Source organism: Pipistrellus hanaki, assembly GCF_964339955.1.
Source record: "Pipistrellus hanaki genome assembly, chromosome: 18".
Taxonomy (NCBI): domain Eukaryota; kingdom Metazoa; phylum Chordata; class Mammalia; order Chiroptera; family Vespertilionidae; genus Pipistrellus; species Pipistrellus hanaki.
This window is the reverse complement of record NC_140520.1, coordinates 24255738-24280991: the sequence shown is the minus strand read 5'-3', so window position 1 is coordinate 24280991 and position 25254 is coordinate 24255738. Positions and strand designations below refer to the sequence as shown.

Here is a 25254-nt window from a genome sequence, read left to right as displayed (position 1 = left end):
GGTCAGGGCACACGCCCTGGGCTGTGAGCTCAATCCCTGGTAAGGGGAGTGAAGGAGGCAGCCAATCAATGATTCTCTCTCATCATTGATGTTTATATCTCTCTCTCCCTCTCCCTTCCTCTCTGAAATCAATTTTTAAAAAATCTGCAAAAAAAAAAAAATGTTCACTGAGTACATAGACCTAAATTGAAGGCTTTTTAAGTAAAAGGCAAACTATGGATTACATAAAATCCTTAGGTCCAAGTATCTTTAATAATACAAATATTAATGTCCTTTTACAAGCAGATAGAAACATATTAAACACTTCATCACTTAGTGATAATCCTTGGCCTCCATGGAACCTGACAGCAGAGGAATATTTGTGTATTTATCTATCTTTCTATTTCTGATCTATCATTACTTCTTTGCTGATCCTATAGATTATATCAAATCTAATCTCTAAAATGGAAGAAGCCAAAATTCCAAGTTTGGAAGACGACTTTGAAGGACAGGCGACACATACAGGTAAGCAAAGCAACAGGAATAAAATTAATTATTAAAATAAAACTAAGCCTGAAGATCCCCAATGTTCTTATTGCCACTATTCAGTATGGAACTTCTTCTACTTTTGAGTGGTCTAATGGAATCATCTAAAAATAATTGAGTGGGTACATTAATGTGAGATCAAGTACTTTAAAAAAATTTTACTTAGAAGTTAAGGAATGAGAACTTTGAAACACTAGTTATTGAGGATTTCTTGCTGCCAGCGCTCATAAGACCTATGTACTATCCTCTCTCCTAAAACACCCCACTATGGACTTTCTTTGCAATTGTAAACAATAGTAGATCAAAAGATAAAGTTTTTTAATTTGTTACTCTGTAAAAAAGTAAAGGTAATGATAAAACACTCTTAAATCAATATTCCTCCAGAAAAACCTGACAAGACTGTCAGAAAAAAATGTGGAAGCAACAAAGAACTGCTTAAGTAAATTAATATATATACAATGAAATACCATTACTCCAGTTTTTTAAAAAAGGAAGCATCTATGTATGTATGTATGTGAAAAATATCTCTGAAATACATTATGAGATTAAAAAAAAAAAAAAAAAGAAAGAACGAAAGCAAGATTAGGAAACTATGTATAATATACTACCATTTTTTAAAACAAGTTGAAAAATGATTTTTATATACATATAAACACATGCTATAAATGTACATATTTTATATATGTAAAACATACCTGGAAGACGACCATGATACAAGTAAACAAAAATCATTAACTGCCTAAATATAATGAATGCAAGGGTGGGCAAAAGTAGGTTTACAGTTATTCATATGGAAAATAATCTATAATAATAAAAGTGTAACATGCATATCAACTGAATGACCGAACAGCAGAATGACCATCTGGAAAACCACACTATGACATGCACTGGCACGAGGCCAGCCAAGGCGGGTGCAATGTGATCAGAGGGCCCTGCCATTGCCCCACAATTGCCCCGCAGAGGGAGGCCCAGGCCACAAGCTGGCAGAGTGATTAATCGTGGGGCTCTGCGATCGCCCCAAAGAGGGAGGCCAGGCCACCCTCTGTGGAGCAATTGATCGGGGGGCTCTGGGGAACTGGGGCGGGGGGCGGGTGGCAGTAGTCACAGGCTTAGGTGGATGCGGGCAGGCAGCAGGGCTAGGGCTCCAGAAGTCGGGGCTGTGAAGCTGGGGCTGTGAAACCGGCAACCAGGGGAAGGAAGGCCTATCCGCGCATGAATTTCGTGCATCAGGCCTCTAGTCTATATATATAAAACCCTAAGCAACTGGTCAACCAATCTATAGGTCAACTGTTTGACCGGTGGCTATGACACACACTGACCACTAGGGGGCAGGTGCTCAATGCAGGAGCTGCCCCCTGGTGGCCAGTGTGCTCCCACAGCAGAAGTGCCACTCAGCTGACCAATGGGCATCAGATGCTGGGGCTCAAGGCTGGTGAGCACAGCTGTGGCATAAGCCTCTCTTGCCTCTGAAGCAGCATTACCGAGAAGGAGCAGCAGTGTCCAGCCCAAACTCTGGCTCCTCCCTGGATGCTTGCTGCTTTGCACACTACTACATCCCTTCTGGGATGTAGAACTGCAGGTTTTGGCCAATCCCCACAGGCCAGGCTGAGGGACCCCTAACTGGTGAATGAATCCATGTACTGGGCCTCAAGTTAATAAATAATAATAATACAAGAATACACTGTTTCATGTCCTCACAATAGTAAATCTATTTTTGCCCCCACACAGCATAAATTTATATTAAAATTATATAAATAACAATTATTTGAAAATATGTAGAGAAAGAAAATATGTTTACATATATAATACAATATTAAAGATATGGATATGGCTAACCTTTAGTGAAGAATATGTACAACTGCATATTTTCAAGAATTTAGACATTCTTCCAAACACTATTATTATTTATCAGGGCAACTGAACATCAGAATTCCAGTTAAATCACTCTTGATTTAAATATGCAAATCCTACCCTTTTAATATCTTTAAAAGATTCTTAGAATCTTAGAAGGAATTAGATTATATAATGATTTTTTTTTTAAGCCACTTAGTTTTGCTCACTGAGGGTAGGCCTCCCTCTCACTGGTTTTCTTTTATGTGCTATTTTTATTTTGGATCTTGATATATTTTAATTTGTTTCTCCAACAATCCTAGTTTCCTTTGTTATGGTGTGGTGCCAATTTTAGTTTATTCACGAAGCCTCTCTCTTATGTAAAAAAAAAAAAATTAAAAATGCTGTTTTTCTAAAATTCTAGTTTCCTCTCTATGCTCTAAATTTATCCCCAAATTTTGACAATTGTTCAAAGTCCATCATTTGCATTTTCATCAATGCAGATGTTTCAGAATGATTCTTCGCCAAACCCTATTTAACAGGATTAATGTCGAGAAAACATTTTTTATGAGGATGGTAGTCAGAAATGTCTAGCCCAAACAAGATGCTTGTTTATGATCCAGAACATGACAAGTCTATTCCCATGGTGACACACGAATGTCAATGTATAAAGTCCTTTTTGAAAATAAAAGCGGAGACAATTGATTTTTAATTGTATTTCAGGACCCAAAGGAGTAATACATGATTGGAGAAAGTTTAAATTAGAGAGTGAAGATAACGACTCAGTCCCACCCAGCAAGAAGGAGATTCTCAGACAAATGTCTTCTCCTCAGAGCAGGGATGACAAAAACTCAAAAGAAAGATTCAGCAGAAAGGTAAGCTTAAGGAAAAATCAATAAATAATGTACAATGTGTAAACATGAGTCATGGTTTTTTACAGCACTGTTTTTTGAAGCTTACTTATATACTTGTTATATAAGGTGTATGTCTATGTGCATGAAGAGATACGTTGGAAGATGATCTCTATGATGTTAATGGAGATTATCGCAGAGTATCCAAGTCGTGACATTACTTTCTGCCTTTAGGTTATCGTTTATTTTTGAATCTTTATAATTAGCATGTATTAATTTATATAACAACAACAATATTTTCCATTTATTTTTGTGAATTTTTAGAGAGGAAAGGGGAGGGAGAGAAAGACAGAAACGTCAATGATGAGAGAGAGTCATTGATGGGCTGCCTCCTGCATGCCCCACAATGAGAATGGAGCCTACAACTCAGGCATGTACCCGACCAGGAATCGAACCATGAGCTCCTGGTTCACAGGTTGATGCTTAACTACTGAGCCACGCCTGCAAAACAATATTAATAAACAATATTAATAAAATAAACCATAAAGTGATTTTCACTGTGGGAAAAATCACTTTAGTGGATTCTCTTCAAACTAGTATATTTGAGTTGTTGTATATTGATTCTCAACAGACAGTGCTTCAGAAATATATTTGCTTCCAGGCTTCTGGCCGCTGTAAAAGTCTAAGATGTTGGTTTTGGTTCCTTTACTGAGTCATTATGTGATGTGGGTGAGACAATTAAATTTTCCCATCTTAGGAACTGTAACACCTCCTCCACTTGCTTTATAGGATGTGAAGAGAAAATAAATGTAAAAGTGTCTTGAAAAGTGTAAAATGCTACACAAACATGAGACATTATCTTTGTTAAAGCTGTACTAAGGTTAAGCTTTAGCAATGTATCTAATCATTAAATATTTCTATGCTTGAATATGTGAATAGAACAAGTTCTCTTAAAAATGCTCAAATGTTTCAGTCAGTGTGTAGTTTAGTCTGTTTAAATTAACATAATTATAGTAGCAACTTCAAAATTGTACAACATATTTAACAATATTTAGGTTTAAAACAAATTAGTCCTGCCAGAGTGGTTCAGTGGTTGAGCGTCAACCTATGAACTAGGAGGTCACAGTTCGATTCCCAGTCAGGGCACATGCCCGGGTTGTGGGCTCAATCTCCAGTGTGGGATGTGCAGGAGGCAGCCAAACAATGATTCTCTCTCATCATTGATGTTTCTATCTCTCTCTTTCCTTTCCTCTCTGAAATATATAAAAATATATTTTTAAACAAATTAAATTGGGACAATAACCTTAAAGCAGAAAAAATATTTAAAAAAAATGAGGGCATTAGAAAAACAAATATAAGAGGCAGAAACAAGATGTATGAAAGCATCATATACTTTTACTTAATCTGAACCTCAGTATCTTCTGTAAAATGATGTATTAACAGCTACCTCATAGGTTTGTTGTGAGGATTAAGTAAAATAATCTATATAAATTGTTTAAGATAAAGATTTTTCTTAAATCCCCCTTCTTGCCTTCTCAATTGTCGATTTGAAATACTGTCAGCAGTTGCTGTTTGAGAGGCAACCGATGAGAAGGCTGATTGATCCCCTTGGGAACTGCCCACCTTCCATGGTTGTGGACTGCTCCACAGCTCTTTAGACCCTTTATTGCTCTTTGTACCCTTTCTTCTTCTACTTCCTCCTCCTTATTAAAAAAAAAAGGGGGGGGGGGAGGTGGTTGTGGGGGATGGGTTTTTAACATTCTGTTGAATGAGTTGATAAAGTGTACTTCTTAAGAAAGGTTCTGCAAATAATTTTATGTTCCATCTGTAGTGATTAGTAGCTATGTTGGAAGATGAAAGGCCATTTCTTGCTTTAGCCTAAACCAGTGGATAAGAATTGCGTAGAGCCGAAACCGGTTTGGCTCAGTGGATAGAGTGTTGGTCTGCGGACTAAAGGGTCCCAGGTTCGATTCTGGTCAAGGGCATACACATTGGTTGCGGGCACATCCCCAGTAGGGGGTGTGCAAGAGGCAGCTGGTCGATGTTTCTCTCTCATCAACGTTTCTGGCTCTCTATCTCTCTCCCTTCCTCTTTGTAAAAAATCAATAAAATATATTTTAAAAAATAGTTAGATATTTGTTTAAAAAAAAAAAAAAAGAATTGCCTAGAGGGCTTGTTTCAATAAGGCTCACCCAGTCTCACTCTTACAGGTTCTGATTTGATAGATCTGGGGTGGTGCCCAAAAATTTGCATTTCCCGGCACTTCTCAGGTGATGCTGAGGCTGGTAGAGCAGGAACCTCCTGGCTAATCTGATGAACTCTAAATAGTTGTAAAGCTGTCTTGGATCTTAGTCTAGATATCAAAAAAGTCAGTCAGTGATAAGATATGACCTTTTTAACAACTTTCGTGGAGGAGACACTAATGTCCAAAGGCATTTGTTGAGGACACCTTTACGACATGCACATTTTATGAAAGTCACTCCAGAGTAGACCCTGCTGGTTTGTATGTGAATTTTTGTTCTCACCTGAAGTGAGGGGCAGCTAAGTGGCACATTTCTGACTGAGACTGTGATCATTTATACTCAGCAATCTTTATGTATGCATGCATTTCTGTCATGAAATAATTACCGAACCCCTACTTTGTGTCAGACATTATAGCCGATATTGAAGAGTAGTGAGTGAAACAAGTGAAATTCCTGCCCTCACAGAATGTATCAGCTAGAAAAACAATTATTAATATTAAACACTTCAATAAATAAATATTTAATTCCATATCAGGTAGTGTTTATTGCTATGAAGAAAAACTAAACCCACATATAGAATAGAAAGCTTGGGGCATCTTTTAGGTAGAGGAATCAAAGAAGGTGACTTTTGAACAAGCTTGAATGGGGTCAAGGAGGAGGTCACTTTGGGGGTGAGGGGAGATAGCAAATGCAAACTCTTTGAGCAAGGCTGTGTTTGGTGTGTCTAAAGAATTGAATTTCTGGCTGAATGGTTTCTATTTCAATTCTTTTTATTTATTCCCAGATGAGCATCCAAGAATATGAACTAATCCACCAAGACAAAGAAGATGAAACTTGCCTTCGTAAATACCGTAGACAGTGTATGCAGGATATGCACCAGAAGCTGAGCTTTGGGCCTAGATATGGGTTTGTGTATGAGCTGGAAACTGGGGAGCAATTCCTGGAGACCATTGAAAAGGAGAAGAAAATCACCACAATCATTGTTCACATTTATGAAGAGGGCGTTAAGGGCTGTGATGCTCTAAACAGGAGCCTGACATGCCTTGCAGCCGAATACCCGATAGTCAGGTTTTGTAAGATAAAAGCTTCTAATACAGGTGCCGGGGACCGCTTTTCCCCTGATGTGCTCCCCACACTGCTCGTCTACAAGGGTGGGGAACTCATAAGCAATTTTATTAGTGTTGCTGACCAGTTTACTGAAGAATTTTTTGCTGGGGATGTGGAGTCTTTCCTAAATGAATATGGGTTACTACCTGAAAAAGAGATATATGCCCTAGAGCAGACAAACATGGAAGAAGATATTGAGTAAAATCCCCTACGTCAATATTTCATATTTATCTTTCATTTGATAGTACCCATATTCTTTTAGAGAATACCAAGTTTGGACATGGCTAGTCTAATGTGAAAATAAAATCAGGTTAGCACTAAGGTTGTATAAATAGCATTTCTTAATTACTAAAATTGATATTAGTATTAGTTACTAAAATTGATATAATGCTTAATTAAAAAATACTGTAGTCTTCAGAAACATGTTAGTAGACAGAGAAAATGGATATTTGTGATAGTTTTAAAAAATCCCTTTCAAGTTATGTATTAACTTTTTTATTTATTGTTTTTTCTGCAATGTTATTATTTGGACTTTAAAAAATATATCATTAAGCCATAGCTGGTTTGGCACAAGTGGATAAAGCATCAACCTGCGGACTGAAGGGTCCTGGGTTGGATTTTGGTCAAGGGCACATGGCTGAGTGGTGGGCTCAATCCCCAGTGTGAGGCTTGCAGAAGGCAGCTGATCAATGATTCTCTCTCATCATAGATGTTTCTGACTCTCTCTTTCTCTCTCCTCCTCTCTGAAATCAATAAAGATATGTAAATTTATAAAAAATATTAACTATAATTTTGCCTACATAATAAGAATAAAGTCTCATGAGAAAATAAATATTCTATTTGAAGTCTATTCTTTCTCAGGTATTATAACATCAAGGTCCTAAAAACATTATATAATGTAAAATTTTAGAAATATCATTCAGAAAGATATATTCCAACCAAACTAATGCACAAGAAACTTAGAAACTTTATAGGGGATTAAAGTTGTAAGAAAGAAAAAAAGAAGTATTTGTTAAAAATAAAATTTCAGAAATTAACCTCATCTATTAAAAAGATAGTGTAGAAGCAAGGCTTTTTTATTCTTGGAACAAAATAATAACTTTTAGTATTAATAATAATCGCCAATTGTGGGCTGGTTATTTATGCATATCATCTCTAATTCTTAACTACAATCCTGCAAGTAGATAATATTCTTCTCACTTTACAAATGATGAAACTGAAGTGAAGTTCATATTCCCCTACTGAACCAATGTGGAAACCAGATATTTCTCACAAAGTCCAGTTTCCACTCTTCTAAATTACTATTTTATAGCTTCTCTTCTTGCCTTAAACCTTTAATAGCATATCCCCCCAATCTAAACACTTCATTTTGCTCATACGTCATTGAGAAGGTAGAAGTTTTCAGATGAGTCCTCATCTCTCCATCACCAGTCTAAAATGTGCACCTGTAGCCTGGCCAATTGATGATTCTCTCTCATCATTGATGTTTCTATCTCTCTCTCCCTCCCTCTTCTTCTCTGATATCAATAAAATTATTTTTTTTAAATATGCTCATCTATAATTTAAAGTTTCCAGCCATCCCTCATTTCTCTGCTTTTTCTTTACGATCATGTCTCTTGAAAGAAGTATCCAAAGTCACTATCTTTATTCCTCATTTCCCATTTTTTTCTTTCCACTTCAATAAAGCATTATTATTGAGCAGTCCCTGATATACACTTGCTACAATAGATACTGTTTTTGCTCATGAATCTAAAATCCATCTTCTATTTCTCTTTATTAATAGAGAAAGGCATTTTAAATACCCTATAGTTGATGAATATTAGGCACTAGAATGAACACATGCAAGGTAATATAGGTATATAAAATAAGCAGCTTAAAAACATGTTTTTTCCTATCAACTAATTGCTATCAAATTTATTAATCTGTTTGGGAATTACTGGAGCCTTATATGAGATATTTATAATTTTAAAACTCTTTACTAGAACAATTGTTTAGATTAACATTAATTCCATGGACTGGTAACAAATACTTAAAAAGATGATACAAAGCAGTGAAGAAGAACAGTCAAGTGGGTATCTCAAGAGAAAACAATATTTTAGAAAGAAAACATAAGTTCTTTTTAATTACTAGTCATTATTAATCACAATATAATACAGCTTTGTAGGGCAGGGGTAGAAAAGCATAACTAAACAGCAAAAGAAGGCTCTCATCGATGAAAAAGTAAAAACAAGAGCTTTTTCTGTTCAATCAAAGCTTTACTCTTTTGAGAAATAATCTACCATGCATTAATTTGAAATTAATGCAAACTTCAGCAGGACTAACCCCAGGAATGTATTTAACCCATAATTGCCAAAACAAAAGTAACTAGGTGGCACCTCTGTAGGGAATAAGTGATGATAGCAACCATTCTCAAAATAAGTACTTGGTGACTAATGGATACCAGGGTAAAGCTTGATGGTAACACTCATCAGCAAAAATCGGACAAAAGGCAGGATTTGACTGGAATATTTGAAACCCGCTGCTGCAGAAATCCTGGGTTACACACTCGCCTCCTGTAAACACTTCATCTGCTATTATTTTAGGCAGGAGAGCAGGAAGAGCTCATTTTTGTCTCAGCAAAACAGTGACGTCTTAAATGTAAAGGTTTAAAGTGTCATAACATGTCATAACAAACCACCCAAATAATACTGGAATAGACTTGAAATAACAGCTGAAAGTGTTACTTGTAAAATAATAAGAAAATAATTTTAAAAATCTGTAGGAAATAGCAAATATCTGTAGGAATGAGCTTCTTGGAAAGCAAGAAACTCGTTTCTTCATTTGTTCACAAAATATTTATTGACAAGTGGCAGTGTCCTTGACCTTAAGGAGCTCAAGGTAAAGAAAACAGGCACATAAGCAATAGGTGGTAAATGCATATACATTTGTATCTCTGTCTATGTCTGTATTAGAAGTGGTGGTTGATATCATGAACACCCTCCTTTTGTGACCAATTTTTGTGCACATTAATTAACCTCTCTGTACCTGTTTCCTCATCTATAAAATAACAATAGGCTCAGCCTCATTGGGTTGTTATGAAGAAAAAATAAGTAAATTGTGTAGACTACTTAGAATAGTGCCTGTCACATAATGTCTTACATGTCAGTTTTTATTATTATTACTAATAAATATATATATAAAGCAAAATGGTGCATAACTTATATAGGTGTAAGATCTTAAATATACATTTTTAAAAAAAGGTAATTTAAGAAGCTGAGATGCAACTCAACTATGCCAAGCACAAACATTCACATTCTTCCAAATAGGGCCTTATTAAAAATTCTATATATTTGAACTAGAGGCCCAATGCACAAAATTTGTGCATGGAAAGTGGGGGGGGGGGTCTCCTCAGTCCAGCCTGCACTCTCTCCAATCTGGGACCCATTGGGGGATGTCCAACCCGTTGGGGGATGTCCAGGCCTAAACTGACAGTTGGACATCACTCTCACAATCCTGGATCATTGGCTCCTAATCACTCACCTGCCTGCTGGCCTGGTCATACCTAACTGCCCCCCCTGCCAGCCTGATTGCCCTAACTCCCCCCCTGCCAGCCTGGTAGCTCCACACAGCCTACTTGTTCAGTTGTTTGGTCATACCTCATGAACCCCCCAGCTAGCCTTGTCATAGGCAGCTATCTTGTTAGGGCATGAGGGCTAATTTGCATATCACATCTTTATTATATATGATTGTAAGAAAGTGATCCTAAAAAACTGCCCTTTAATATTGACTGTAGATGCCCTGCCGGCATGGCTCATTGGTTGAGCATTTGAACCAGGAGGAGGTCCCGGTTCGATTCCTGGTCAAGGCACATGCCCAGGTTGTGGGTGTTCAGGAGATAGCCAATCAATAATTCTCATCATTGATGTTACTATCTCTCCCTCTCCTTTCCTCTCTGAAATCAATAAAAATATGTTTTAAAAAAATAAAATTGAATATAGATACCACAGTAAGTATAAATTAAATTAGTTCTAAAAACTAGAAGTGTAAAATAAACATTAAAACACAAATAAGAAATGTACAGAATTTTAAGAAATTCTGTACTGAATTTATTGCAGAATAAAATTATGATTATATAATCACCTATTCAAATAGATCTAGTACACTATTATCTCATGGTGAAAATTATCTCATGGACTTATCTTTCTTTGTTCTCTTTTTCAAATATTCTACCAAGTTTGAGCGTCTAATATATACAAGGAATTATGTCTGATAATAGAAGACAAATGATAAAAATGGGTAAGATATAGTCATTCCTTTTTCCCAAGGGACTTACAGTCTAGGAAGGGAACACACACATTCCTGAAATTAAAAGAGTTGGGGACTCTGAACAAATGGCTTTGGCTTCAACATCATAGGAAAAACTGAGCCCACACAACATGTCGTTCTCCATTTACTTCACGTGTAATAATTCATCGATTCTCTATTTCATTGTTCTCAAAAATGTCTCTTTATACAAGGCTAAGACTGGGTATAGAGCCCACAACCCAGGCATGTGCCCTTGACTGGAATCAAAACCAGGGCCTTTCAGTCCACAGGCTGACACTCTACCCACTGAGCCAAATCAGCTAGGACAGGCATCTATACTTTAATCAGATATATCACACTCAAATTTCATGTTTTTTTTGCTTATCCTGCATAATAAAAGCCTAATATGCTAAGTGTCCAATCATCTGTTCAACCAATCGAAGCATAATATGCTAATGATATGCTAAGACCACTCAACCACTTGCTATGATGTGCACTGACTACCAGAGGCAGATGCTCTGACTGGTAGGTTAGCTTGCTGCTGGGGTCTGGCCTATTGGGACTGAGCAAGAATGGCCAGACATGTCCTGGAGCCTTCCCATAGTCTGTCCCTGGCTGGCCAACTTCCCACATCCCTCCCCACCCCCGATCATGCACCAGTGGGGTCCCTTGGCCTGGCCTGTGCTGTGCCCTCTCACAATCCAGGACCACTCAGGGGATGTCACAGAGCTGGTTTCAGCCTGATCCCACAGGCCAGGCCGAGGGACCCCACTGGTGCATGAATTTGTGCATTGGGCCTATAGTGTTACTCTCTGGTTCTACATCAGCTTCTTATTCACAACCCAAAAACAAGTCTATGGTTCTTCACAATTCTCACTAACTATAATGCTGTCTAGCATTTCCCTTTCCTTTACTGACATTCTATTTTTTAAAAAATTCATGTCCTTAATCTTTCATTCCTTTCTTCCCATTTACTTCTCCATCCATCTTTCTCAACCACTCCACTGAAAGTGATTCTGATAAAAACCAACAATGGCCTCCCTGTCATGCAGGTTCCTAACAAGAAATGGAGTACAAACAAAAAGGAATGATTGAAGGGAGTTTGATAAAGAGTCTGTTTACAAAGCTGTAGGGAAGAAACTAACAAGAGATGAACACCACTGGGCTGGCAATAGGTAAAAAGGACTACTATCCCTCAGGCTTTGAAACTTGTAACTACTGGAAAACCAGTGATTCTGGTAACTACTGGAAAAGAGCTGACCAAGAGGAGCTTTAGTTTTTTTGGAGAGAACACTGACCCTGCCAATCTGTCGCCCAGTGGGGAGAGAGATCAGAAATAACAAGCTCTCTCTCCTCCTATTCTCTACTGTCTCTTCATTGTCTCCCATTGCCCAAAATTAACTGGACAACAGAGGACAAGAAAATGTTGCTGATGAAATATGTTAAATCAACCTTCTTTGTCACAAAGCAGAAGAGATAGTGGATCTTAAGAGGCAAATAGAGGATATTCAACACAGCTACCTTATCACCAAACCCACTAGACTTTGCAGTCCATGTCTTACTTGATTTTTGGCTGATGGTCACTCTCAAATTGAAATCCTTCTCTTGGTTTTCACAATACTACCATCCAGATTCTCCTATGCTTCTGAAACCATTCTTTTTCCGTTTTATCTTTTGGTTTTTCTACCTTGGCATATTGATGTTTTATAGAATTAGCTTCCTGGGCCCCTTTTATTTTATTATTCACTTTTGATGGCTTCAGGTACCACCTGCACAAAGCTTCTGAACCTTGCCACTATTGATGTTTTGGGCTACATAATTCGTCATTGTGGGGGTTGTCCTGTGTATTGTAGGATGTTTGGCAATATCCCTGATCTCTACTCTCTAAATGGCCGTATCACCCCTATTCCAGTTGCAACAGATAAAACTATCTCCAAACACTGCTGAGTGTCCTCTGGAAGTCAAAATCACTCCCATTTCAATAACTACTTACCTTTACCTATAAAAGGTAGATCTTTTATGTTCCATAAAAGGTTAGTGGGTGGGTAAGAAAATACCAAAGCTTTCAGGTATCTTGGAACATCTGTGAAACAAATAAGAAGTAGACCTGTAAATATTCTAGACATATACTCTGAAACATTTGTAGATATAGACATTTCTTAATAAGCTGTGATTTGTGGGAGTACAGTGGCTGTGTACAGAAATATTGTACCTCCTATTACTAAAAAATGTATTATTTCAAAAACACATAAATTTAACAAAAATCTTTCTATAATCAATTTTCAAGAGTTTGATCTTTGGAAGTTCAAAACCTGAAAAAAAATCATAGAGATTATTAAGGTATTGACATAAACTTAAAATAAGATAAGTAGTTTTTATGACAAAAGTTGTTATTTTTACGGCAGTTAGATTTGTTTTAATAACCCCAGTGCTTTTAATAAGAAAATTATGAAAAGTTATTTAAGAACAAATACATGCGCCATGGGCAGATGTTTATATATACTGTTATGAAAATAAAAGACTTCACAAAGAAGTTAAAAATATTAAATTCCTGAAACACTGATGAAGTCAAAACATTGTGTAAGTCATGATTACTAAATAATTTACATGAAGGCAAGGCCATCTGTGCTGTAAAACAGTGACTTTGGAGACCCCAAACAACATAGCTAATAACATTTTTATAGTATTAAAACAATTTCACATTCTTATCTCATTTTATTCTCACAATTGCTCTGTGAGGTCGACAGAGCAATGGTTTTAATATGTCCAGTTCAAGAATGAAGACTTTTTCCCCCCAGTTTTATTGAGGAACTAGACACCTGGTGCATGAAATTCATGCACAGGTAGGATCCCTAGGCCAGGGATGATCTGTGGGGCAACTTGCAGGACAATGGGAGGGGGAGGGGAGGAAGAGGTTGCTGGTACCTTCCTTGGCTGGCCTGGCACTGCCTGCTTGTCAACCCTGTCCCCCACCCTTCTCCCCCGTCCCACTGCAAGTTGCCTCCCTCTGTGGAGTAACTGGCAGGGTGAAGGGTGATCAGGGGCCCCCTGCTGGTCCCTGCCTTGGCTGGCCTGGGGGCTGCAAACTGGGAGCAGCTCCTGCATTGAGCATCTGACCCCTGGTGGTCAGTGTACATCACAGCAACCAGGATTTCACCCCTTCCCAGTTAAGTAACACAGAGGATAAAGTGTTTCTGGTTAATTGTCTTGTCCAGGCTTATACAGCTAGTAAATATAGAGTCTGAGCTTAACCTTGGGTCTCCCAATCCTAGTTCCTACGTTCTTTATATCATACTCCTTACCTAGCAGACCCTTACACAAAAAATATGTTAATAACCAAATTTGGGATTTTCATAAGAATAGAAGATCTTTCTTAATATATTTCAAGTCTATATATAAAGTCTTTAGAAAACACACACACACACACACACACACACACACACACACACAAAGTTCAGTAGGTTTCATAACTCCAACAACTAATGTAGTGACCATGACCCTGGCAGAGAGAACAAGGCTAAGTATACAGTAATCTCAGTTTTCAATTATGGAATTTTCTTATTTGGGCAATAGCATTTAAGGAAAACATTAAAATTTATCTTTACTTGAGTCTCTTAGCTGTAACAAGTATCAAAGTCTTTTTCTCTTTCAGGTGTATTTTTTGTTTTGTTTTGTGTTTTGTGTTTTGTGTTTTTTTTGTGTGTGTGTGTATGTGTGTGTGTGTTTTGTTTTGTTTTGTTTTTGCTGTAGTAGACAAGACAATGCTCTTAAAAATTAGTTTTCATAAAACCAGGTGTTTCACCCTAGGCAATTTTATTTCTCAGAGTGTCCACTCCCAATTCCCAATCCTTCAACACATACTAGCTTGATTTATTCATCTTATCTCAAAAACAATAATTCATTTTTAAAGGCTGACATTTATTCACCACTGACAACATATAATTATCTTCCATACATGGTTCTTGTTCTAACAAATTAATGCTCTTTCAACAGGCTATACTAATCACATGAAATTGAACTTGCCAAGTAACGAATTACAGTGATTCACACAATAAATTATGTTAAATTCTACAGAAGTTTGGAAGCATAAGACTACGACTATACATTACATTTATGTTTTATTGAAAAGCATGTTTGCCCATCATTTTTCCTACTTTGAGCATTTAAGAATAGGATGTTTTAATTTTATTTTGTTTTTGCTTTTGTTTTGGTGGGTGAATGAGAACTTTTAAACCTCCATTTGACTTTTTCTGAGATTGAGCAGCAGTGAATTATTATACAGTTGAAACTAGATTGATTGTACTACTCTTCTCAGTTTTACAGTGAAAATTAAAATAGAAATTGTTCCAAACATAACTCAGTGTCTAATTAAAAAAATTAGTGTCTAGTTAAAAAAATGAGGCAAACCAACAAACAAGAAACTAAATGATATAAACATATTAGAAGGCACATATTGTCAAATTAGACTTCAAAAAATCGAATTAGTTGCTATTTATGAGATACATTTAAAGCATCAGGATACATAAAAGTTGGAAGTAAAATGAAGAAAAAGCTATAACAAGCTAATTATTTTATAAGCAATTATCACTAACTTAATAGCAGACAAAAAGCTTAAAGAGAAAAAGCATTATTACTAGTAAATACATAAATGGTTGTTACATAATAATAAAATTCCAGCAGCAAAATCTATCAGTTTTAAACTTACATGTATAATAAAATGTCATTCACTATATAGAGTACAAACTGGTAGAATACAGGGGGAAAGTGAATATTCTGTTATTGGAGATTTCAATACAGTTCTTTTGATACTTAATAGATCAAGTAACAAAAATGTAGAATCAGTATAGATACTAGCCACTTAATTAACCAGCTTGATCTAAGGGATATATAAAACCCTGCAACCAATAATTAGTGAACTAATCATTTCCCCCTTCTGCACAAAAACAAGATTTTTAAAAGTTAACAACCAAGACACTATAAAACAGATTACATTTTAGCACCACAATGCAATTAAGTAAAAATTAATAATCAATATAAATTTGTTACTAATGATACATACACACACACACACACACACACACACACACAACTCCTGTGTCAAGGAATAAAATCATACTTGAAGTTTCAAATTTTTAAAACTGAAAAATAATAGACATTCTTTACATCAAAATTTCTGGGATAGAGCAAAAAGGCTATATCAGGGAAATTTTTATTCTTAAAAAGATAAATTACAAAAGAATAAAGAAAAAAATAAATGACCTCAGTGTCTAATTTTAAAAATTAGTGTCTGGTTAAAAAAAAATGAGGCAAACCAACAAAGCAGGAAAACGAGGAAATAAATATGAGCAGAAATGAATAAAACATAAATTATAGCTACAGATGGAATCCAAAAAGCCAAAAGTTAGTTCTTTAAACAAAAATAAGAGAATAGATAATATCTGCCAGACTGATGCAAGGAGGGGGAGCAAAAATGCTACTAGGAATTATTTTAAAATGTATATCCAGATACCTGAGATTTAAAAAATATGAAACATTATAAACAACTTTGCCAACAAATTTGAAAACCAGCAAAAATGGAAACATTTCTAAAAATGTATAGCTTACCAAAATTTATTTAAAAACAGAGAGTCTGAGTAATCCTTTAACAAGCAAATAAACTAGGAAAATATTTACAAATATTACTCCCCAAAAGGTGTATTTACTTGTAATTCTATCAAACACACAAGAAACAGATCATTTTATATAGGCTTTTCCAGAGGACAGAAACCGAGAGAATAATCACCAGCTCATTGACAAAATTAGTATAATCTTGATACCAAAGCTGGACAAGAAAGGGAAATTATAGGCTAATGTCACTTATTCATAGAGATGTAAAAATTCTAAGCAAAATATGAGCAAATAGAGTTCAACAGTGTACAAGAAAGATAAACCATGGCCAAATTAGATTTAAGCCTGGAAAGTAAGGCTGACTATACCAAGTTCATAACTTCAGATTATGCACCCACCCTAGCTTGATGGCCAACTTCATCTCCCATTCTGTGCAACAATTATTTGAAATCTTTGTTCTCCTCTTTCTTCACTATCAGATGACCTTGCTGACTTCATAGAAATCTGAAGGCATCAGATGAAATCATCTTCAGCTTTCCACTACCAAACCTACAAGCCCATATACACCTGCACCAATTTTCTCCTCTCTTTAAGTTTTATATTAGATGCTCCTGCAGAAACCGGTTTGGCTCAGTGGATAGAGCGTCGGCCTGTGGACTGAAAGGTCCCGGGTTCAATTCTGGTCAAGGGCATGTACCTTGGTTGCAGGCACATCCCCAGTGGGGGGTGTGCAGGAGGCAGCTGGTTGATGTTTCTCTCTTATCAATGTTTGTAACTACCTATTCCTCTCTCTTCCTCTCTGTAAAAAATCAAATATTATTGATATAGATATATATAGATGCTCCTCCTCCCATGGTCAATAGCTGTCAATGATTTAGAAACCATCCCCTCTCCCTTTCTCAGGAATATTATATTCATGTGTTGTTGTATTTTACTCCTTCCACAGTCATCCCTCTTGCTTTACATATCCAATTATCACTCCTTTTTACCACATCCTTATATGTATATTCCCCATTAGCTACTAGGTTTAGCAAGTCACTTTCCTGAACCTCAGTTAGGTATTAAAAGGGCATGATAAAAATAAAAACAATTCATCATAAGTTGTAAAGCACTATACTATATAATGAATCAGTTTCATATTGTTAAAAATTGTTCTACTTAAAAATCAAAGGAATTATGCAACTTCTCAAGACTTTATTATTTCTTCATTGAAAAATCTAAGGGTATAACTACTCAATTCTCTGTAATCATTAGCTATTATTTCATTTATAACTAGAATATAGAAAATATTTTCAATAGTGCCAAGTTAAAAGCATGGGAATATTTTAAAACTTTGCTACTTTTGTTTAAATACAGATATTGCAGTCTAATATATTAGCTTGTTGACATTCAGAATTTTAATCCTGAGGACAGGCATCTGGGGTATATCTACAACTAAATTGGATTTGACTAAAATAGAACCTAAGAGCCGATTAAACTACCTTCATCCCTATCATTAAGTTCCCCTTCACAATTCTGTAAACAAAAGATCTCCATAACAAACTGAAGAAATTGAGTGGAAAAATATTTCCTTAAGGGATCTTCTTCTTTTTTTAAAAAAATATATTTTTTATGGATTTTGTACAGAGAGGAAGGGATAGAGATAGAGAGTTAGAAACATCGATGAGAGAGAGTCATTGATCAGCTGCCTCTTGCACACCCCCTGCTGGGGATATGCCCGCAACCAAGGTACATGCCCTTGACCGGAATCGAACCCGAGACCCTTCAGTCCCCAAGCCGATGCTCTATCCATTGAGCCAAACCGGTTTCGGTAAAAGGAACGTCTTTTTAATTAAGAATTTTTGTGCAGGGCTTTTTTTGGATCAAAAGTTCAGAGGTTTCACAGTATAAAGTCTAACTTCACTTGATGGTGCTAAGTATGTTAAATATTTATAAAATATTTTTGCAAAGATGGGAAAATAAATAATCTATTTAAAATTATTGAGATAATAGTTACTTAAACAAATGTCTACTCTTCCTAATTATGCGGTCTTTGGATACAATAATAATTAATGTGCCCTTCAATTGTATCCATCAATTTTGAACACACTCAACAAATCTCTGCCCTGCTTACTACACATGTTATAAAAATCCAGAGATAAAATCTGTAACAACACTTTAGAAATGGCAAAAGTAGAGACAAATGTTTGTGATTTCTAACTCCACTCATATCTCTTGTCCTTAATCAATAAATAAAAATGTATCAAAGTATAAAGTTACCTTATAATAGGTTATGAATTGTATGAGAATTTGTGGCGACCTTTAATGAATATTCATTAAAATACTGATACTTCCAATATAATTACTTATTATATTAAAGTCAGAAAATAAGAATAATTTACTAGATATTTATTGTACTTTGGTTAATTTACATTTAGGTAAGGGTCAACAAACACAATAAGCATTGTACTAGAGCTTGATTTTTCCTCAACTATTTTGTAATACAGTTAAGAACCTATTGACTTCTGAGCATTTATAAGAATAGGCAAAAGGAAAATACATTTCATATATCCACCGAAATGTCACAACAGAATGGAGGGAAACAGAGGAGCTGTAATAAAAGGCAGACTGTGGTAAAGGTCATATGTGGAGTATGTTTTTACAGTAATGATAGTAATTACTTAGGAAACTTTTCTTAAAAATATTTTATTTATTTCAGAAAGGGAGAGGGAGAGATAGAAATATCAATATTGCAAGAGAATCAGATTGGCTGTCTCCTACACACCCCCAACTCGGGATGGTGCTTGTAACCTAAGCATGTACCCTGACCAGGAATTGAACTGTGAAATCCTGGTTCACAGGTCAATGCTTAATCACTGAGCCTGTATTTTTGTCATTTTTAAAATTTGACATATACTAAAGAATATACATATAGTAAATCTCCAGTGATCAATGTCATCAATTCTTTCCCTCTCTATATGCATGTGCTACTACTCCCTCATTGAGAAATGCGCTTCTTTTTCCCCTTCCATGGAAACTAGTCTGGCCATGTTTGTTTTGACCAATAAAATACAGAGAAACCTGAGCCCAGGCCTTAATAGGTCTTCTTTGAACACTGATTCTTAGGGCTTCTCCTTTTGGAATTCAACCACCAGGTTATGAGAATCCTAAGAAAGGTCATGAGAAGGAGAAACAGATATACTGCCAAACATGTGATTCCCCAATTCACATATATATATATTTTTAATCTTTATTGCTGAGAGTATATAAATGTCCATCTTTTCCCCCTCATTACCCCTCTCCACATGGTTCCTGCCCTGACCCAGGCCTTCACCATCCTGTTGTCTGTGTCCATAGGTAATGCATATATATGTATGTAAGATTTTTAGCTAATCTCTTCTCACACATCCCTTTCCCCTTTCCCTCTGAGATTCATCAGTCTGTTCCATGTTTCCTTGCCTCTGGTTCTATTTTATTCACCAGTTTATTCTGTTCATTAAATATCTTATTCATTTATTTTGATTTCTAGATTCAATTGTTGATAGATATGTATTTGTTGCCTTTTTATTGTTCACATTTTCTATCTTTTTCTCCTTCTCCTCCTCTTCTCCTTCTCCCCTTCTCCTTTTTTCTATTCTTAAGGAATACCCTTCAACATTTCAAGTAATACTTATTTGGTAGTGATAAACTCTTTTAGCTTTTTCTTGTCTGTAAAGCTCTTTATCTGACCTTCAATTCTAAATGATAGTTTTGCCAGGCAGAGTAATCTTGGTTGTAGGTCCTTGCTATTCATCACTTTGAATATTTCTTGCCACTTCCTTTTGGCCTGCATAGTTTCTGTTGAGAAATCAGCTGACAGTCATATAGGTGCTCCCTTGTAGGTAATTGCTTTTCTCTTGCTGCTTTTAATATTGTTTTTAGCCCTTGGCATTTTAATTATGATGTGCTTTGGTGTGGTCCTCTTTGGGGTCCTCTTGTTTGAGACCCTCTGTGTTTCCTGGACTTGTAAGTCTATTTCTTTCACCAGGTAGGGGAAACTTCATATAGGTTTCCAAATCATTGATTTGATTCTCAGAATCCTCTGCTCTACTGTTAAATTCCTGTAAATTATTCTTTATTTCAGTTAGTGTATACTAAATTGCTGACTTGGCCTTTTTCATATCATTGACATTCTCACTAAGATCCTTAAGAGTCTCAGTAAATCCCCTGAAGATCTCATAAAGATTCTAGAGCAGTGATCGGCAAACTCATTAGTCAACAGAGCACATTAGTCAACAGAGCTGCAAACTGCGGCTTGTGAGCCATGGTTTTTAGGACTTGCTTCTGTGGAACTTTGGTGTTGAGTCAGCCCCTTGAGTGTGTCACGATGTAATCTGCTACGGTCTGATGCTGACCACTGAGTGCACTGGCTCGTAGGTCTTCAGGGAGGCACAAAGGCAGCCACTGCCTGGGGCCACCAGGCAGGAGCTACAGAGAAATCTGCAGATTCCTTTTATTTGTATCAGGTTTGGAAGTGTCCATGCAAGACCAGCTGTGAAGCAAGGCAGGCTGGTGCTAGTGCTGGATCATAGGCCTTGTATTGATAGGTTTGGGGCTCTTTGGCCCAGCTGCTGCTTGTTTGAGAGATTTTAGCCAAGTCTGAAGCCTAAGGAAGGATAGGCCATTCATATGCAAAAGCCATTCACACAGGTTGGGCGAGGCTGTAAATTGGATGAGGCAGGGTCTCAGAGAATCACCAGGGCAGAGCAAATAAAAATAGCTGCAAGTCAACCCTGCAGCCCTGTGACACTGGGGATTGAGCCCACAACCTGGGTGTGTGCCCTGACCAGGAATCGAACTGTGACCTCCTGCTTCATAGGTCAACACCCAACCAAAATCCTGAATTCCCTTAATAGGATTTTGCCTTTTACACCAGCCAGGCTTTCCACTGGTTTTTAGAGAGTGGAAAGGAGGATGGGAGGGGGAGGAGAGAGAAAGTGACAGAGAGGAGAAGGAAGAGAAAGCAGTGGGGGGGGGGGGGGGGAGGGGGCAGGGAAGAGGGAGGGAGAAAGAGAGAAAGGGAAGGAGGAAGGAGGGAGGAGAGGAAAAGGGAGAGGAAGGTGAAACTGTTGCCTCCTGCCTGTGGCTGGAATGGGACCCAGGATCATACCCACAACCTTTCTGTGCACAAGGTGACGTTCTAATTATTGAGTGACACTGGTCAGGGCTAAATGTGCTTGTTTTTAAGCTTTGTAAAAATTGTATCACACTACATATAGGCTTCTGAGACTGGATTTAATTATCACTTTATTTTTCAGGTAATTTTACCTAGTAAATAAAATTACAAAACCCACAATTTTTTTCAATAGCTGCTTCTTTATTAAATGTTTGCTTCATATCAGGCAATGCTCTGCATGCCTGATATATACAAAGTAATTTAATACTCAATTCTATGAGATAGATACCATTATCTCCATTATATAGATGAAAAACAGAGACAGAGGGGGGAAGAGAGGGGTTAAGTAACTTGCCCAAGGTCATACTGCCAGTAAACATCAGATCTTGAATACAAACTCCACAATTTATTTTTTATTCTTTTATTGATGGACATTTGGGTGGTTACAAACAAGAATGCCTTGAACATTCTCACTTGTACTCCTGTGCACACATGCATGAATTTCTCTAGGGTATATATGTTGAATAGTTAGGTATTAGAATATGTGAATGCTTAACCTTACATGATAATGCCAAATTGCTTTCCACTTTACAATCCCACCTATAGATGTCTTTTTTTTTTAAATTGGTTTCAGAGTGAAAGGGAGAGGGAGAGGGAGCAATAGAAACACCGATGAGAATCACTGATTGGCTGCCTCCTGCACATCCCCTACTGGGGATGGAGCCTGCAATCTGGACTTGTGCCTGACCAGGAATCAAACTGTGACTTCCTGGTTCGTAGGTTGACACCCAACCACATAGCCATATCATTTCTCCATTTTTCAGTCTAAAATGGTATATTCATTGTAGTCTCAATCACTTATGAGATTAAACATATTTTCATGTGTTCAGTCATATCCTCTGAAAGTATCTGGCTTCTGTCTTTTGCTCATTTTACACAGGATAATGATGAATATAAGTGTAGATAACAGGCATTGTTGTTGTGTGTTCCTAGTTTTTTATGTATACAACTTAATCATTATCCTCTTTTACATGATGCTGAATTCCCTTAATAGGATCTTGCCTTTTACATCTCTATTTGTAAGTGCTATTCATCTGGAACTTTATTTTCTCCTACTGAATGAGTCTGATTCCAGTACAGTAATAGTTATACTGAACCTCATAAATGAGCTGGAGTATTCTTTATTTATTCTTTGAACCTGCATTTTCCTAGACCATGGTCTATTTTGTCTAAGTTTGCAAATATATTAAGATGCTCCTGATAGTCTCTTATCATTTTTATCTTTACTATATCTATAGGTACTTTGGTCATTCATTTCTTCCATTGCTTGTGAATGTCTCCTTGCTTCTATATTGCTTATTCTATTGTTCTTTTCCTTACACTTAGTCTCGTTCCTTAGTTTAAAACCACGTCCCTCAAAGTGCTGTTTCTGTGGCATCGCCCAATTTTCCAAATGTAGTACTTATAGATTCTAAGTTTTCTCGTTTCATCTGTAAAGTTTTATTAAACTTGTAAATATAAGATTTTTAAGAATTAACTTTTATCACTAACCTCTAACTTATTTCTAATTATCCATTTAATACTATTTGAAATTTACTATAACTTATTTCATGTCTAGTACATGGTCAATTTTTGCTGATATACAAGGATTAAAAAGAATATTCTCTGTTGATTAAATATGTTCATTGACTCAATAGTGAAAATTAAATTACTCAAGTCTGTATTCACTAATTTTTTCAGTCTGCCCGATTTATCAATTAAGAGCTGTTGAAATCTCCCATTATGTTGTTCAATTTGTTAATTTAGTCCCATAGTTCATACATTTTGAGGTCATTTTACAAATTTAAAATTGTTATATATTCCTTGTGAATTGATCATTTTCCAACTATTTAGTAACCTCTATCTTTACATATAATAAAGTCTAATTTTATGTGATCACTAAAACTATACATATTCTCTTTTGCTATTTGCCTAATGATTGTTTAACCCAGCAAAAATTTTAAAAAATTAAACTGTTGGTTAATTTATTTTAGTCTATTCATATTTATTTTAATTATCTGATGTCTTATTGTCATCTTTTTTCCTCCTCCCACCCATAATTTTTTCCCCTTTTTTATAATAAGTTATTGACTTCCTATTCCATATGTTAAGTTTATTTTCCTCTACAATGACTATCTATTCTTTAGCAGTTATACTTGAACATTTTACTATACATATTTAACATAATTTTAAACAATATTTTACCCATTTTCTCAAAAGAACCTCAAAATACTTTAATGCTAGTCACCCCCCTCTCACCTTATAAGTCATTGTCCAGTTTCAATTATATCCTATTTTACTAGTAAAAGTACACATTAATGTTGCATAAAATATTTAGCTTTACATTTGTTTACAACTTTCCTTCTTATAAACACTTCCTTTTCCTTCTTGAGATCATGCTTTTGCAGTCTCTTTAATTAAGGTCTATTGATGGTAAAACCCGTTTTCCATCTAAACATGTCTTTATGGTCATGTCTGAATATGTCCTTCAGTCTTGCTTGGCTCAAATTTTAAGTTGAGTAGTTTGTTTCAGAATTTTGAAGGTGTTATTTTACCATATTTTGGGTATGTAAATTGTTGCCAAAAAGAAGCCTACTCAGTATTTGTCTCATCTTCCTGATCCTTTCCCCACTTTGATTGCTTTTATAATCTTGTTTGGTATCTACCAGTTACATTCACTGGGGTTAGGTATGAATTTCATCTATATGTGCTTGGGATATATATTGTGTTTGCTGAATTTATGAATGCATTTTTTCCAACAAATGCAGAAAATTGTTATTTTTTCAAATATTGCCACTCCTCCATCCTCTCCATTCTTTCTCTCCCTAGTACTTTAGTCCTCAAAATTATTCCTTCCATACCTCTTAGTATTCATATCTTCCAGTGGCTCATTTCTCCTTGCTTTGCACTGAGTCATTTTTTAGCTTTAGCTTTCAGTTTATTTGCTGTCTTTTCAGCAGAGTCTAATATGACATTCAACATTTCCAAGGATTTTTTTTTTTCAAGTAACAGTTCTCATTTCTAGCAGTTCTATTTGTTTTATTTTTGCACATCTGATTGTGGTTCAATCCTTCATGTATATTGGCGATGAAACCTTGGGAGAGTTTAATTTGAAGATGGCTATTTCTATAGGTTCTTTCTCATGCTAGTTAGTTTCAACTTGACTGGTGATCTCTAGTCATGAAATATTGTAACATTGCTTTATTTTAATCTATGAGAATCTTCAGCCTCTACCTTGCTTCTGTCAGGAGTTAGAGGAGACTACAAATTGAGGACCACTCCAACTGTCCTGGGTAGGGTAGCATCTCAGATTCAGAATACTCTCCTCGTTTCTGGTCTGAGGCAAACTGCATAAGGCAATGCTGCAATTGGTATTTGCCATGTGAGTAACCACAGCCCACCTATATACTAATACAGTATTTATAACTTCCAACTCAAAATGCATTCATTTTTGTGGTGAAAGAAAAGTAAAGGTATGGTCTTTGGAGATCTCCCCTACTTCCCTTGGGTGTATTAATGCACTCAAAGGTACATTTTTATTCAGGATCTAGGTATTTCATAGAACCTAGTCTAATGTACTGCTGGAAGAAAAAAAATCTTATTTAATATAGTAAAACAATTATGCTATACAAAT

General features: G+C 36.1%; 1 protein-coding gene across 1 annotated transcript; it reads left to right on the top strand.

Moving 5' to 3' along the window:
- Positions 1 to 435: 435 nt before the first annotated feature.
- On the top strand, positions 436 to 6758 carry PDC (phosducin; the record flags this gene model as incomplete). Its single annotated transcript, XM_084865239.1, has 3 exons — positions 436 to 504; positions 3079 to 3230; positions 6234 to 6758. Exons 1-3 carry the CDS (start codon positions 444 to 446, stop codon positions 6756 to 6758), a joined length of 738 nt encoding a protein of 245 aa, XP_084721365.1. The 5' UTR covers positions 436 to 443.
- Positions 6759 to 25254: the final 18496 nt, after the last annotated feature.